Source organism: Labrus mixtus, chromosome 7 (assembly GCF_963584025.1).
Source record: "Labrus mixtus chromosome 7, fLabMix1.1, whole genome shotgun sequence".
Taxonomy (NCBI): domain Eukaryota; kingdom Metazoa; phylum Chordata; class Actinopteri; order Labriformes; family Labridae; genus Labrus; species Labrus mixtus.
The window spans coordinates 31,690,675-31,703,174 of record NC_083618.1 but is presented as its reverse complement, the minus strand read 5'-3'; the positions used below and the strand labels follow the sequence as shown (position 1 = coordinate 31,703,174).

General features: G+C 44.0%; 1 protein-coding gene and 2 long non-coding RNA genes across 7 annotated transcripts in view; 2 read left to right on the top strand and 1 right to left on the bottom strand.

The window, feature by feature from the left end:
* Positions 1–12,500, top strand: part of khk (ketohexokinase) — an 85,684-nt gene that overhangs the window by 86 nt on the left and 73,098 nt on the right. Inside the window, exons 1-9 of one of the 5 annotated variants that reach the window (XM_061041667.1) lie at positions 1–246; positions 1,170–1,286; positions 3,470–3,604; positions 3,927–4,061; positions 8,355–8,427; positions 9,275–9,421; positions 9,505–9,593; positions 10,285–10,442; positions 11,286–11,682. The exon at positions 1–246 is cut by the window's left edge and continues 86 nt beyond it. In XM_061041667.1, coding sequence (XP_060897650.1) covers positions 143–246; positions 1,170–1,286; positions 3,470–3,604; positions 3,927–4,061; positions 8,355–8,427; positions 9,275–9,421; positions 9,505–9,593; positions 10,285–10,442; positions 11,286–11,389 — 1,062 coding nt within the window. In that variant the 5' untranslated portion in view covers positions 1–142 and the 3' untranslated portion in view covers positions 11,390–11,682. Of the gene's footprint in view, positions 247–1,169; positions 1,287–3,469; positions 3,605–3,781; positions 3,854–3,926; positions 4,062–8,354; positions 8,428–9,274; positions 9,422–9,504; positions 9,594–10,284; positions 10,443–11,285; positions 11,683–12,500 lie in introns of those variants that run through there. The other 4 variants (XM_061041665.1, XM_061041666.1, XM_061041664.1 and 1 more) reach the window with 4 other exon arrangements.
* LOC132977206 (uncharacterized) lies at positions 1,303–2,367 on the top strand. Its single transcript, XR_009673780.1, has 2 exons — positions 1,303–1,807; positions 2,237–2,367. It is a non-coding gene; the product is annotated as an uncharacterized LOC132977206 (long non-coding RNA).
* LOC132977207 (uncharacterized) lies at positions 9,870–10,332 on the bottom strand. The gene is made up of 3 exons (XR_009673781.1): positions 10,202–10,332; positions 9,958–10,151; positions 9,870–9,883 (listed from the first exon to the last, which is right to left on the bottom strand). It is a non-coding gene; the product is annotated as an uncharacterized LOC132977207 (long non-coding RNA).

The window sequence follows — 12,500 nt, the reverse complement described above, 5'->3', positions numbered from 1 at the left end:
AACGGGAAAATCCGAGGGGGCCATGAACGCAACAAACTCCAGAAAGATAACGATGCGTTCAAGTGTCAAAGTCCAGCGTGCTGCGGTGTGTGTTGTGAGTGAGTTAGTGTGTGTTAGAAGCTCACAGTGAGTGTGTGTGTTGATGAACATGGAGGAACAGAAGAAGAAGATTCTGTGTGTGGGTCTGGTGTGTCTCGACATCATCAACGTGGTGGACAAATACCCCGAAGAAGACACTGACAGCAGGTTAGCATACAGGCTAATGCTAACTCTCGGGGCTGTCAGTCACAGCGGTGTTGTTGTTGTTTCTTATCTTCCACTGAATAATAAATAGTACTTTTCTACCGGACAGATACAATCAGTTATTTATTATCTTCCATTGTCACTGACTTTTTAAATGTTTTCTGGCCGTTAAACCTCTTAAACATGACTAGAGCTGTGCTCAGTGTTCTCCCGTGGCCGGTGTAGCGGTGTAACTAGCGACCCTGTTAACTGGTGACTGTCGTCTGCGGTTGTCGTGGTAACAGCATTGAAAAAGGAGAGAGGATAAGTAGCTTTCCTGAGATAGCCTCTTTGTTTAATGTTTCATTATTATTACAAATTATACACATTAAGTATGACAGAGACGTAAACTCTGTGTTCCTCTTTAGCTGCTGTAACTACGACAAACACTGACGCACTCGGCGGAAGGTCATCAGTTAACATGGTAACTCTTTAAACCGCAACACCTGCCTCAGTCCAAGAACATGCAGAGCAGGTTACAAGGATGTAGTAACAGAAAACATGTGCAGAGAATAAGAGAATAAATGGTGGACATTTAAAGAGTTGTTAATAAAATGTTAAATAAGTAAATAATAAATGAGGAAGTATAAAGATGAATAAAAAAAGTAAATAATTAAGGATATGAAAGACATACAAAATATGCCAAATTCTTAATAGTTTAAATATTTTTTCACCTTTATTTCTATGAGTGTTTACAAAGTCACACTACACTAAAGTGTTGGTTTATGGAGGAGAACGAGCCGTTTAGCGCCCCCAACACACGTTTACCTCATGATCTGAAACTTTGCCCACGTTTAGTTTGGACATGCAGCCTTGTAGCACAGTATGTGAGTTTAAACATAGGGATCAGCAGAATAGGTGGACTTTAAAGTTTTTGCTCCCTGCAGGTGTTTGTCTCAGCGTTGGCAGCGAGGAGGAAACGCCTCCAACTCGTGCACGGTGCTGTCACTGCTCGGAGCGCCCTGCGCCTTCATGGGCTCTCTGTCTGCTGGACCCGTGGCCGAGTGAGTACCAATACATCAAAACATTTATCAACAACTTCATTAATAAGTGACGTTTTAATTTGACAGTAAGATGATTTAAAGGGGACATATCATGAAGAATCCTCTCCTACAGTGTTTATGAACATATATCTGTGTAACCTGAGAGTCTACTGACCCACAACATGTGAAATAAACCATCCAGTCCTTTGTTTGTGGTCTGCATAAGTCTTACAACACAGAGAAAAATGCTCTGTTTCTAATGTGCTCTCCTTGTGATGTCACAGTGGGATTCTGGTAAAAAAATAATAATAATCCCCCCCCATTTAAAGAGACACACACACCAAAACGGAGCGTTCTGAGAGAGCTGGTTTATACAGGGTCACAAACCTCCTCTGGTGCTTGATTCATGTTATATTTTGAACAAAGCACAGATGTTTCATTTAGACCACAGGGGGACTGTTTGAAAAGGTGGAGGAGGGGGCTGTTTGAAAAGGTGGAGGAGGGGGACTGTTTGAAAAGGTGGAGGAGGACTGTTTGAAAAGGTGGAGGAGAGGACTGTTAGAAAAGGTGGAGGAGGGGGACTGTTTGAAAAGGTGGAGGAGGGGGACTGTTAGAAAAGGTGGAGGAGGGGGACTGTTTGAAAAGATGGAGGAGAGGACTGTTAGAAAAGGTGGAGGAGGGGACTGTTTGAAAAGATGGAGGAGAGGACTGTTAGAAAAGGTGGAGGAGGGGACTGTTTGAAAAGGTGGAGGAGAGGACTGTTAGAAAAGGTGGAGGAGAGGACTGTTTGAAAAGGTGGAGGAGAGGACTGTTAGAAAAGGTGGAGGAGGGGACTGTTTGAAAAGGTGGAGGAGAGGACTGTTTGAAAAGGTGGAGGAGAGGACTGTTAGAAAAGGTGGAGGAGGGGGACTGTTTGAAAAGGTGGAGGAGAGGACTGTTTGAAAAGGTGGAGGAGAGGACTGTTAGAAAAGGTGGAGGAGGACTGTTTGAAAAGGTGGAGGAGGACTGTTTGAAAAGGTGGAGGAGGGGACTGTTTGAAAAGGTGGAGAAGGGGACTGTTTGAAAAGGTGGAGGAGGAGGACTGTTTGAAAAGGTGGAGGAGGGGACTGTTTGAAAAGGTGGAGGAGGGGACTGTTTGAAAAGGTGGAGGAGAGGACTGTTTGAAAAGGTGGAGGAGGGGACTGTTAGAAAAGGTGGAGGAGGGGACTGTTTGAAAAGGTGGAGGAGAGGACTGTTTGAAAAGGTGGAGGAGGGGGACTGTTTGAAAAGATGGAGGAGGGGACTGTTTGAAAAGGTGGAGGAGAGGACTGTTAGAAAAGGTGGAGGAGAGGACTGTTTGAAAAGGTGGAGAAGGGGGGTAATATGTCGTCTTTAACTTTTCTTCAATGTTTCTCCATCCTGGTGGAGCGACCCCACATGCTGTGAAATCTGCATAAATCCTAACCTTCATTATTATATATTTAGTCTGTAACTCTACATACTCTGTTTATATTATATATTTAAGTTTCATGTGTTCTAATATCGATGTGTGCTTTAAGTCAACTGAGGGGTTAAACGTCTTCACCCTCGCTAGTAAGATAAGATAATCCTTTATTTATCCCACAACGGGGAAATTTACATTGTTACAGCAGCAAAGAGCAAAGACTGCAGACAAAAAGTGAACACAGTATAATTTAAATAAAAAAATAAGAATGTACAATAAAATAAATAGATTAAAGAAATTTTAAAAAATAGATTAAAATTTTTTTTAAAAATAGATTAAAAAAATAAAAAATAGATCAGCTATTTGACAAAAGTGTAGTCTGTAATCAGCACCAGATTTACGATTTACGATTTGGTTAAACTGATTATTTATGTTTTTATTGTTGTTGTCCCACAGCCTTGTCAGATGTTGTGTCTAAGCTGTAATGCATCCACTCACCACTAGTCGGGGCTGTAGCTCTCGTTAACGGGCCCGCTGTCTTCGCTCTACTGTCCGGATGTAAACAAGCTCAGTGGACGCATGTTTTCTCGTAGGTCTGGTCTTTATTTTACCGCTGGTTCGTTTGAACAGTGAATACGGCCAATTAGACGTAGCCTCCTCCGCTCTGACAGTGAAACTTTACGCTGTGAGGGACGTGTGTGAATAATAACTCGGTTTCAGGGTCAGCCGGTCTGTAGGGAGGAGGAGCAGCGGTGGTATGTAAACTGTTTCCTGTCTGTAGTTTTATTTTGGAGGATTTTCAGAAGTTCCACATCGACGTGTCTCTGGTGTCTGAGCACGCTCAGTGCGTCCTGCCAGCCTCCATGGTCATCAGCAATATCAGCACAGGAAGCCGCACCATCCTGCACATGAACAGGTGTGACCAGGTGTCTGTGTGTGTCTGTCTGTGTATGTGTATGTGTGTGTGTGTGTGTGTCTGTCTGTCTGTCTGTCTGTGTGTGTGTGTGTGTGTGTGTGTGTGTGTGTGTGTGTGTGTGTGTGTGTGTGTGTGTGTGTGTGTGTGTGTGTGTGTGTGTGTGTGTGTCACTAGCTGTCTCTCTTTCAGGATCATCCTCAGTGAGCCGCTCTGCCTCTCTCCTCTCCACCAATCAGGAGACAGTCTTCTGTGAGTCTGTAGTTTTATTTTGGAGGGGAGAGTCCATATAAAGCGGTTTCCTGTTTCTCTCTCTCCCCGTCAGTTTCATCATGGGCGACTTCTCTCAGCGCCACATTGACGTCTCGGCCGTGGTTTGGCAGGTCGACGGTCAAACGCCGTGTGCTTGTTGTGTGGTTTGTCCGTCCAGCGGGTCTCGAACAGTCGTTCTGTCCGACACGTAAGACGACCGGACGATCGACGGGTCCTAAACAACGTTCACTAAACACCGCTTTTTTAAAATTTAGTCATCCATTCACCTAGAGGCTACCTCATTGGCTTCTTCTGTTTTTAAGTACTGCCCCTGTTGCCTAGCAACCTTAATAGCTACACCAGAGCTAGCTAACATAGCTAACGTTACATAATTTATCTTATAATTTTTAAAGAATATTTGTAGTCATTTGATTGAGACTGAAAACTTAAGTTTAAAACGGCATCACCCGATCCTTTTAGTTTAAGCCCCACCCCCTGTTATCATGCTGCATTCATGTGCCCTCGGTGGTCCCAGTTTCCGAGTTGAGAAGTCGTTCACGTGCAGCAAAAAACAGCGTAGACGCTACGAAGAAGATGTGAGTTATATTTTATCAAACAGTTGACGTGTAATACGTGAATGAGTAAAACATCAATCTTAACATCAACAGAATATCTTTTGCCGCCATGTGATGACGATTATGACGTCAAGTCAACAAGTCGGGCATCTCATTCTTTCCAGAGTTTCAGATTTGTCGCTCCGACTTGAGCAGGCGTTCATGAGCATTTTACAACTCGGAGACTCGTCTCTCCGATGTGTCCGACACCACATGAAAGCAGCATTAGCTCAACACTCTTAATATAAGCCACGCCCTCCCCATATAAGCTCCACCTTTTCTGGTATAAGCTCCACCCATTGAACGATTGTACAGAGGTGTTTAGTGAACGCTGTTTGACCTCCCTGAAGGAAGCATGAACACCTGATCCTGATCCTGATCCTGATCCTGATCCTGATCCCACTCACTGCAGAGTCAATCTTAGTCCGAGATCCACCAATCAGATTGAGCTGAGGTCAGCTGACTGTCGAGGATAGAAGACGATTTTTCACAACAATGAATTCAAAAACATCATTATATATTCTCTTTTTAATGTAAAATACGAGGCAGATTCCTCTACGTGGATACGAGTTTCATGTCTGTGTAAAGACCCGAACTTAGCTTAGCTTAGCTTAGCTTAGCTTTGCTTAGTTTAGTTTAGCTTAGCTTAGCTTAGTTTAGTTTAGTTTAGTTTAGTTTAGCGTAGCTTGGTTTAGCTTAGCTTAGCTTATTTTATCTTAGTTTAGCTTAGTTTAGCTTAGCTTAGCTTAGTTTAGTTTAGCTCATTTTAGCGTAGTTTAGCTTAGCTTAGCTTTGCTTAGTTTAGCTTAGCTTAGCGTAGGGAACAATTTAAAAAAGCCCCAGGTGGACACGGGGCCTGACCTGTAAGAAACATCTGGTACATTTTTCTTTTAGCAGTTTTCACGTTTCTCCAGGGTTCAGTTTCCGTCTCTGCAGTGGTTCATTAATTTTGGTTAATTCTCTTTAATCTTTTTAATTTCTGGGATCATCACGACGCTCGTGCTTCCTGTGATTTAACATTTTTAATCTTTTGTTTGTGAAGATTTCTCAGAATAATCAGCTTCAGATCCGACCTCCGTCCTCTCACAGAGACTGAGGAGGGAATAAAAAGGACTTTAATTTAACCATCAAAAGCTTCATATAAATATATATCATCTTCAATATCTCCTTTAGATGAAGGAAGATTATTTAATCATTTGTTGATTTGGAAGTGAAATCTTCAAACTGAAATTGTTTGAAAGTGAAAATGTTGAAGTCTGTGAATGTTTGATCATTTTAATCTGTTAATTTAAATAAAGATTTCTACAGTTTATGATTAACATGATTAATCATCATCAAGAGATGATGAACATGATTAAGAGAAACGTTGATTTAAAGGTGGAGTCAGTAGAAATGTTTGTAAACACAACATTCAAACATGGCCCCTCCTCCTGGGCCCATTGTCCCCAGAAGCCCCGCCCCCTGCAGGATTTAGTGTGTACGTTGACTGCTTGTACCTAGACTGCAAGCTAACGCACGCTAGCACAAGCTAACAGCCGGTATTTGTCACCTTCCTGTCCAACAGGAAGTAGATCAACTCCACGTCCACGGGTAAAAGACAACACAAGGTTCACCCTCGTTTTAGAACGAGCTTTATCCACTTGCTGTTTCTCCTCACTCTGATTATATTTTCTCTTCTTTGCCGCTACGTCCACGTCCGTCATATTCACCGGTTTGAATCAACCAATCACTGAATTGTATCCACTCCTAAACTCACCTGCTGCACTCTCATTGGCTGGAGGAAACACACCAGCTCCGCCCAGAAACATCCAGAGTCAACCGTCACAAAGCAGAACAGTAAAATCCAGTGAGAGGACAGAGTCTCTGCAGACACAGTCACCACCACACATGTACGGAGGCCCAGAAGGGACGATGGAGCAGCTTCACTTTAGGAGAAGACTGTGTTTTATTTTGAAGGAGACAGCCAGCTTCACTTTAGGAGAAGTCTGTCTTTTATTTTGAAGGAGACAGCCAGCTTCACTTTAGGAGAAGTCTGTCTTTTATTTTGAAGGAGAAGTCTGTATTTTATTTTGAAGGAACAAGCTGCTGACTCCATTTTTAAAATGAAACGTCTTACATAAAGTCCGAACAAACTAATTTCTAAGTTATTATTTTACGATGTTTAAACTCCTCCTCTCTCTGTGACGCCAGCTTAAGTTTCAGATGTTTGTAAATTAACGTGTTAAAGATCATTCGTCTGGTTTTACATCAAATAGTCGTCAGGTCTTTGTTATGCCCTCTCAGCCTGATGATGTCACTGTGATGTCACTGTCACTGTGGTGTCACTGCGATGTCACTGTGGTGTCACTGAGATGTCACTGTGATGCCACTGCGATGTCACTGATGCCACTGCGATGTCACTGTGATGTCACTGCGGTGTCACTGTGGTGTCACTGCGATGTCACTGCGATGTCACTGTGATGTCACTGTCACTGATGTCACTGTGATGTCACTGTCACTGTGGTGTCACTGTGATGCCACTGCGATGTCACTGTGATGTCACTGTGATGCCACTGTGATGTCACTGCGGTGTCACTGCGATGTCACTGATGTCACTGTGATGTCACTGTGGTGTCACTGTGATGTCACTGTCACTGTGATGTCACTGTTACTGTGATGTTTGTAAATTAACGTGTTAAAGATCATTCGTCTGGTTTTACATCAAATAGTCGTCAGGTCTTTGTTATGCCCTCTCAGCCTGATGATGTCACTGTGATGTCACTGTGATGTCACTGCGATGTCACTGTCACTGCGATGTCACTGTGGTGTCACTGTGATGTCACTGAGATGTCACTGTGATGTCACTGTGATGTCACTGGGATGTCACTGTGATGTCACTGTCACTGTGATGCCACTGCGATGTCACTGTGATGTCACTGTGATGTCACTGTCACTGTGATGTCACTGCGATGTCACTGTGATGTCACTGCGATGTCACTGTGGTGTCACTGCGATGTCACTGCGATGTCACTGTGGTGTCACTGCGATGTCACTGCGATGTCACTGTGATGTCACTGTCACTGTGGTGTCACTGTGATGCCACTGCGATGTCACTGTGATGTCACTGTGATGCCACTGTGATGTCACTGTCACTGTGATGTCACTGTGATGCCACTGTGATGTCACTGTCACTGCGATGTCACTGCGGTGTCACTGTGATGTCACTGTCACTGTGATGCCACTGCGATGTCACTGTGATGCCACTGCGATGTCACTGTGATGTCACTGCGATGTCACTGTGGTGTCACTGTGATGTCACTGTGGTGTCACTGCGATGTCACTGTGATGTCACTGTGATGTCACTGCGATGTCACTGTGGTGTCACTGTGATGTCACTGTCACTGTGATGTCACTGTCACTGTGATGTCACTGTGATGTCACTGAGATGTCACTGTGATGTCACTGCGATGTCACTGTGGTGTCACTGTGATGTCACTGCGATGTCACTGTGGTGTCACTGTGATGTCACTGTCACTGTGATGTCACTGTGATGTCACTGAGATGTCACTGTGGTGTCACTGTGATGTCACTGTGATGTCACTGTCACTGTGATGTCACTGAGATGTCACTGTGATGTCACTGATGTCACTGTGATGTCACTGCGATGTCACTGTGGTGTCACTGCGATGTCACTGTGGTGTCACTGTGATGTCACTGTCACTGTGATGTCACTGTGATGTCACTGTGATGTCACTGAGATGTCACTGTGGTGTCACTGTGATGTCACTGTGATGTCATGAGGACGGGTGGCTCAGTATCTTTCACAGAGTGCTGGAGGTGTTTCTGTTTTCTGTTTGTCTTCTTGAGTTGATTCTTTGTGAACTCTGACCTCACTAACTGTCCATCAGGAACCTTCCGGATGCCACAGCGGACGAGTTCTCCAAAGTCGACCTCCAACAGTTCAAGTGGATCCACTGGGAGGTGAGCTACAACCCAAACTCATCCCCTTTGAATACATCGACTTTAGCAAAACTTTTCTGTAACTTTGTCAGCGGGTCGAGGTCGTCTGGTGAGAAGTGCGTCCGTCTTTATGACGCTAGTTCACACAGCAGCCTTCAGCTACAAAGCAGACAGTTAGCCCGTCTCTGTACTGTTTGATACAACGACTGAGAGAGAGAGAGAGAGAAGCAGAGTGAACATCTCTGCAGATATTATTAAAAACAGACTGAGACATCACGTTAGCTTGTATCGTTAGCGGTGTAATAGTTGTCTCATGTTTAGCAGCTTTAGCGGCTGCAGGAAGTCATCTAACTCGAGTTACGTCTCAGGTTTGATACGAAGAAATCAATAAATTCATCTTACAAACCGATCTCAGCTAGCATGTTATAAATGAGCCTCTCCAGTGTAGACGTTTAGCCACGGCCTGTAGTCGTCATGGTAACAGCTGAATACACAACCACATGCTAACAGTTAGCTAACAACGGGCCTTAGCTGCTAGCAGAGTCAGATTTGATCTAAATCCTGTAATATTTCTGAACCTCGTCAGTCGACGTCTTTGTCGACTTCTCCGCCCTCTGACTGTCAACAGGTGGACACTGTCTAAGAGGGGGAGGAGTTAATGTCTCTGTGTGTTTTTCTGTAGTTTCTCGTCTGACAGGGATAGTCTCCCGCTGTGAGGGATCAGATCAGGAGGATTTCGGGGGCTTCATCCTGAAATCATCTCGATGTTTTGACTGAAAGCAGCGTAGTATTTATGTATATTAGGGTTTATCAGTAACTCTTGTTCTCTAAGTCCTTTTTTCCTGTCACACCTTTTTGCCTCCTTCAGGGCAGAAATGCTGAGGAACAGGTGAAGATGATCCAGCAGGTAGTGAAGTATAACAGCACGTTGCCACGGCAACAGAGAATCACCGTCTCCGTGGAAATAGAGAAGACCAGAGAGCCGCTGTATCAGCTGTTTGCTCACGGTGACGTGGTACGAGTCTGGTAAAGTCTTACAGGATCGGGTGTTCTTCTGGTCTCGTCTCTGAGGTTCTCCTCCTTCTTGTTCTTCTTCAGGTGTTCGTCAGTAAAGACGTCGCTCGACACTTCGGCTTCCTGTCGGCTGAAGATGCTCTGAGAGGTTTCTACAGTCGAGTCAAACAGGGGTTAGAAACCGTCTCTGACACTAACTATCACTCTCTCTCTGACCTGTCTGTCTCTCTCTGACACTAACTGTCTCTCTCTCTCTGACCTGTCTGTCTCTCTCTGACACTAACTGTCTCTAACCTGTCTCTCTCTCTCTGACCTGTCTGTCTCTCTCTGACACTAACTGTCTCTCTCTCTGACCTGTCTGTCTCTCTCTGACACTAACTGTCTCTAACCTGTCTCTCTCTCTCTGACACTAACTGTCTCTAACCTGTCTCTCTCTCTCTGACCTGTCTGTCTCTCTCTGACACTAACTGTCTCTCTCTCTGACCTGTCTGTCTCTCTGTCTCTAACCTGTCTGTCTCTGACCTGTCTGTCTCTAACCTGTCTGTCTCTGACCTGTCTCTCTCTCTGACCTGTCTCTCTCTCAGACACTTACTGTCTCTGACCTGTCCCTCTCTCTTAAAACTGTCTCACTTTCTGACCTGTCTGTCTCTGACCTGTCTCTCTCTCTGACCTGTCTGTCTCTCTTTCTCTGACCTGTCTGTCTCTCGGTCTCTGACTTGTCTTTCTCTGACCTGTCTGTCTCTCTCTCTGTCTTTGATCTCTCTCCCAGTCTGTCTCTGACCTGTCTGTCTCTCTGTCTCTGACTCGTCTTTCTCTGACCTGTCTATCTCTGACTTGTCTGTCTGTAACCTGTCTGTCTCTCAGGGCTGTCCTGATATGTGCCTGGGCTGAAAAAGGAGCGGATGCTTTGGGTCCTGATGGTTTGCTCGTTCATTCGGATGCTTTTCCTCCTGAGAGTCTCGTCGACACTCTCGGAGCCGGAGACACTTTTAACTCCGCCGTCATCTTCACGCTGTCCAACGGTGAGACTTTATTATCCCATTAAGACACAAACTGCTCTAGAAATAATCGTCCATTTCTCAGTGCAAAAAATGTTATACCCATTTCAGGCTGGCTCCCATTTGAAACATCTGCTGCATTTCATGAGATTCACCGACAATGTATTCAAATTAGTTTTTTATTCAATTTAGTTCAATATTTATAATTGTTGGCTTCATCTTGTTAAATTTTCCCATTTAATTTTCTTATCTGGCATGCATTTAATTTAATCCTTCACATCATGACCAGACACAAACTGTTTATTCTTGAAAACGGTGTTCCACAAGGTTCAACTTTAGGGCCTTTTCACTTTTCAAAAATGTGTTCCATTTATGAATTTGGTTGTATGCAGATGAGACAACTTCACACACACCAGATTCTAATACAACTAAAATTCGAAGCTCTCTGAACTCAAATTCAGAGTCTGTCGGGGCCCTAAGCCAAATGTCATTGGGGGCCCCTCCAACCAGCGTTCATCACCATAATGTCTGCCAGCATCCCGACCCTAACTCGTCTTTTTCTTTTTTTCACTCCCACACGGATAATTCTCGTTATTTTCCTTGCTGACTTTCATTGACAAACTTTGGTTTTTAGAAGGCATAGAGAGGGAGTGCTATCAGATGGGGCCGCCTTAGGGAGGTTTCCTTCTGTCATTGCAAAATTTGCACATTTGAAACCACTGCTGTTTAATGTTTGTCAGCCTGGTGGCTCCCTACCGGCCTTGGGCCCCAGTCAGTGGCTTGCCCTGTTTATTGTCAAGCAGTGCCTCTGCTCAAATTTATTTGAATTTAATTACTTAAATACATTTAAAAAAAATTGTTTTTCAGGTGGAAGTTTGCAGGATGCTCTGACCTTCGGCTGCAGGGTTGCCGGTGCAAAATGTGGATTTCACGGTTACGACGGCATCGCTGCAAAGTTCACAAACGACTGAAGGTTGTTTTTTGTGGCGAAACCAGAAGGCTGATCGTTTTCTGTTTACTCACACTGTAAAAAAAGGATGAGGGATGCTTAAAGGAACTGGATAAAGAAGTTAAATGAATATAAACGGTGAAACGAGTGAAGGTTCACTGTATGCTAATTTACATTGATCTAATATTAACTCAATGAAGTGACAGTTAACTGTGAGATTGAGTGAATGTACGATGTTAAAGTAATTTATAATTATTGTACAATTTTTTTTTTTTTTTTACTGATGAAAAAACTGAATAAATAACTGAAGTGAAACACAGAGCTTTTTGTTGATGTATTTATTGATTACATAAAGTTTTACTGTTGATTTAGTTTTTGTTGAAATGTTTAAATTGTTTTACTCAAACTTAAGTCTTTTGAGTTTACTAAGGGTGTACTCACAGTAGGCAAAGTTTACCAATACCTTGCTGAAACTTGATTGCCCCCTCCCCTCCTCATTCCCCCCTCTGGTCTGCACTCACACTGCTCCAGGACTAACCAGGCCTGAGCATGGTTACCTGTTGAACGTAACGTCGTAATACAACCCATGCATTTACGTGATCCTGAAGCGTGCTCAGTTTACAAGACAGACGATAAAAATGGACGTTCGGTCGAGACTGCGTCCACACATCAGAGAACAACTCAGAGAACATGACAGCTGCTTTACTGACTGTGTGAAGTCAGAACACTCCGGGGTTTCTCCTGAATGAAGGCTGTCCACATCATGTGCTTGTGCACTAACTGTACCGTGCTGAAGCACACCTCTTCCAAGTGTGCCAGGGCCAAGGAAGTGTATGGAGCTCTCACACTAGTCAATGAACTGGACTATAGGGTTGAAGTGTGCTTGGGTATGGTACAGATTGCCTAGTGTGAGTGCGCTCTAAGTTTCATTCAAGACCAATAAAAATCAGTTGAGTCTTAATCACTGAAGTGATTTAGAGACATATTTGTTTCGATTTATTTGGACCAGAGAAGGTAGACGGTTTTAAGACCCCCACACACGGCCGTTTTGGACGCCCCTCGGTTTGCCAGATATGAGAGCAGTTATCAGGTCAACAGGTGTTGCAGCGATGGAAGCGGGCAAGAGAAGTGGT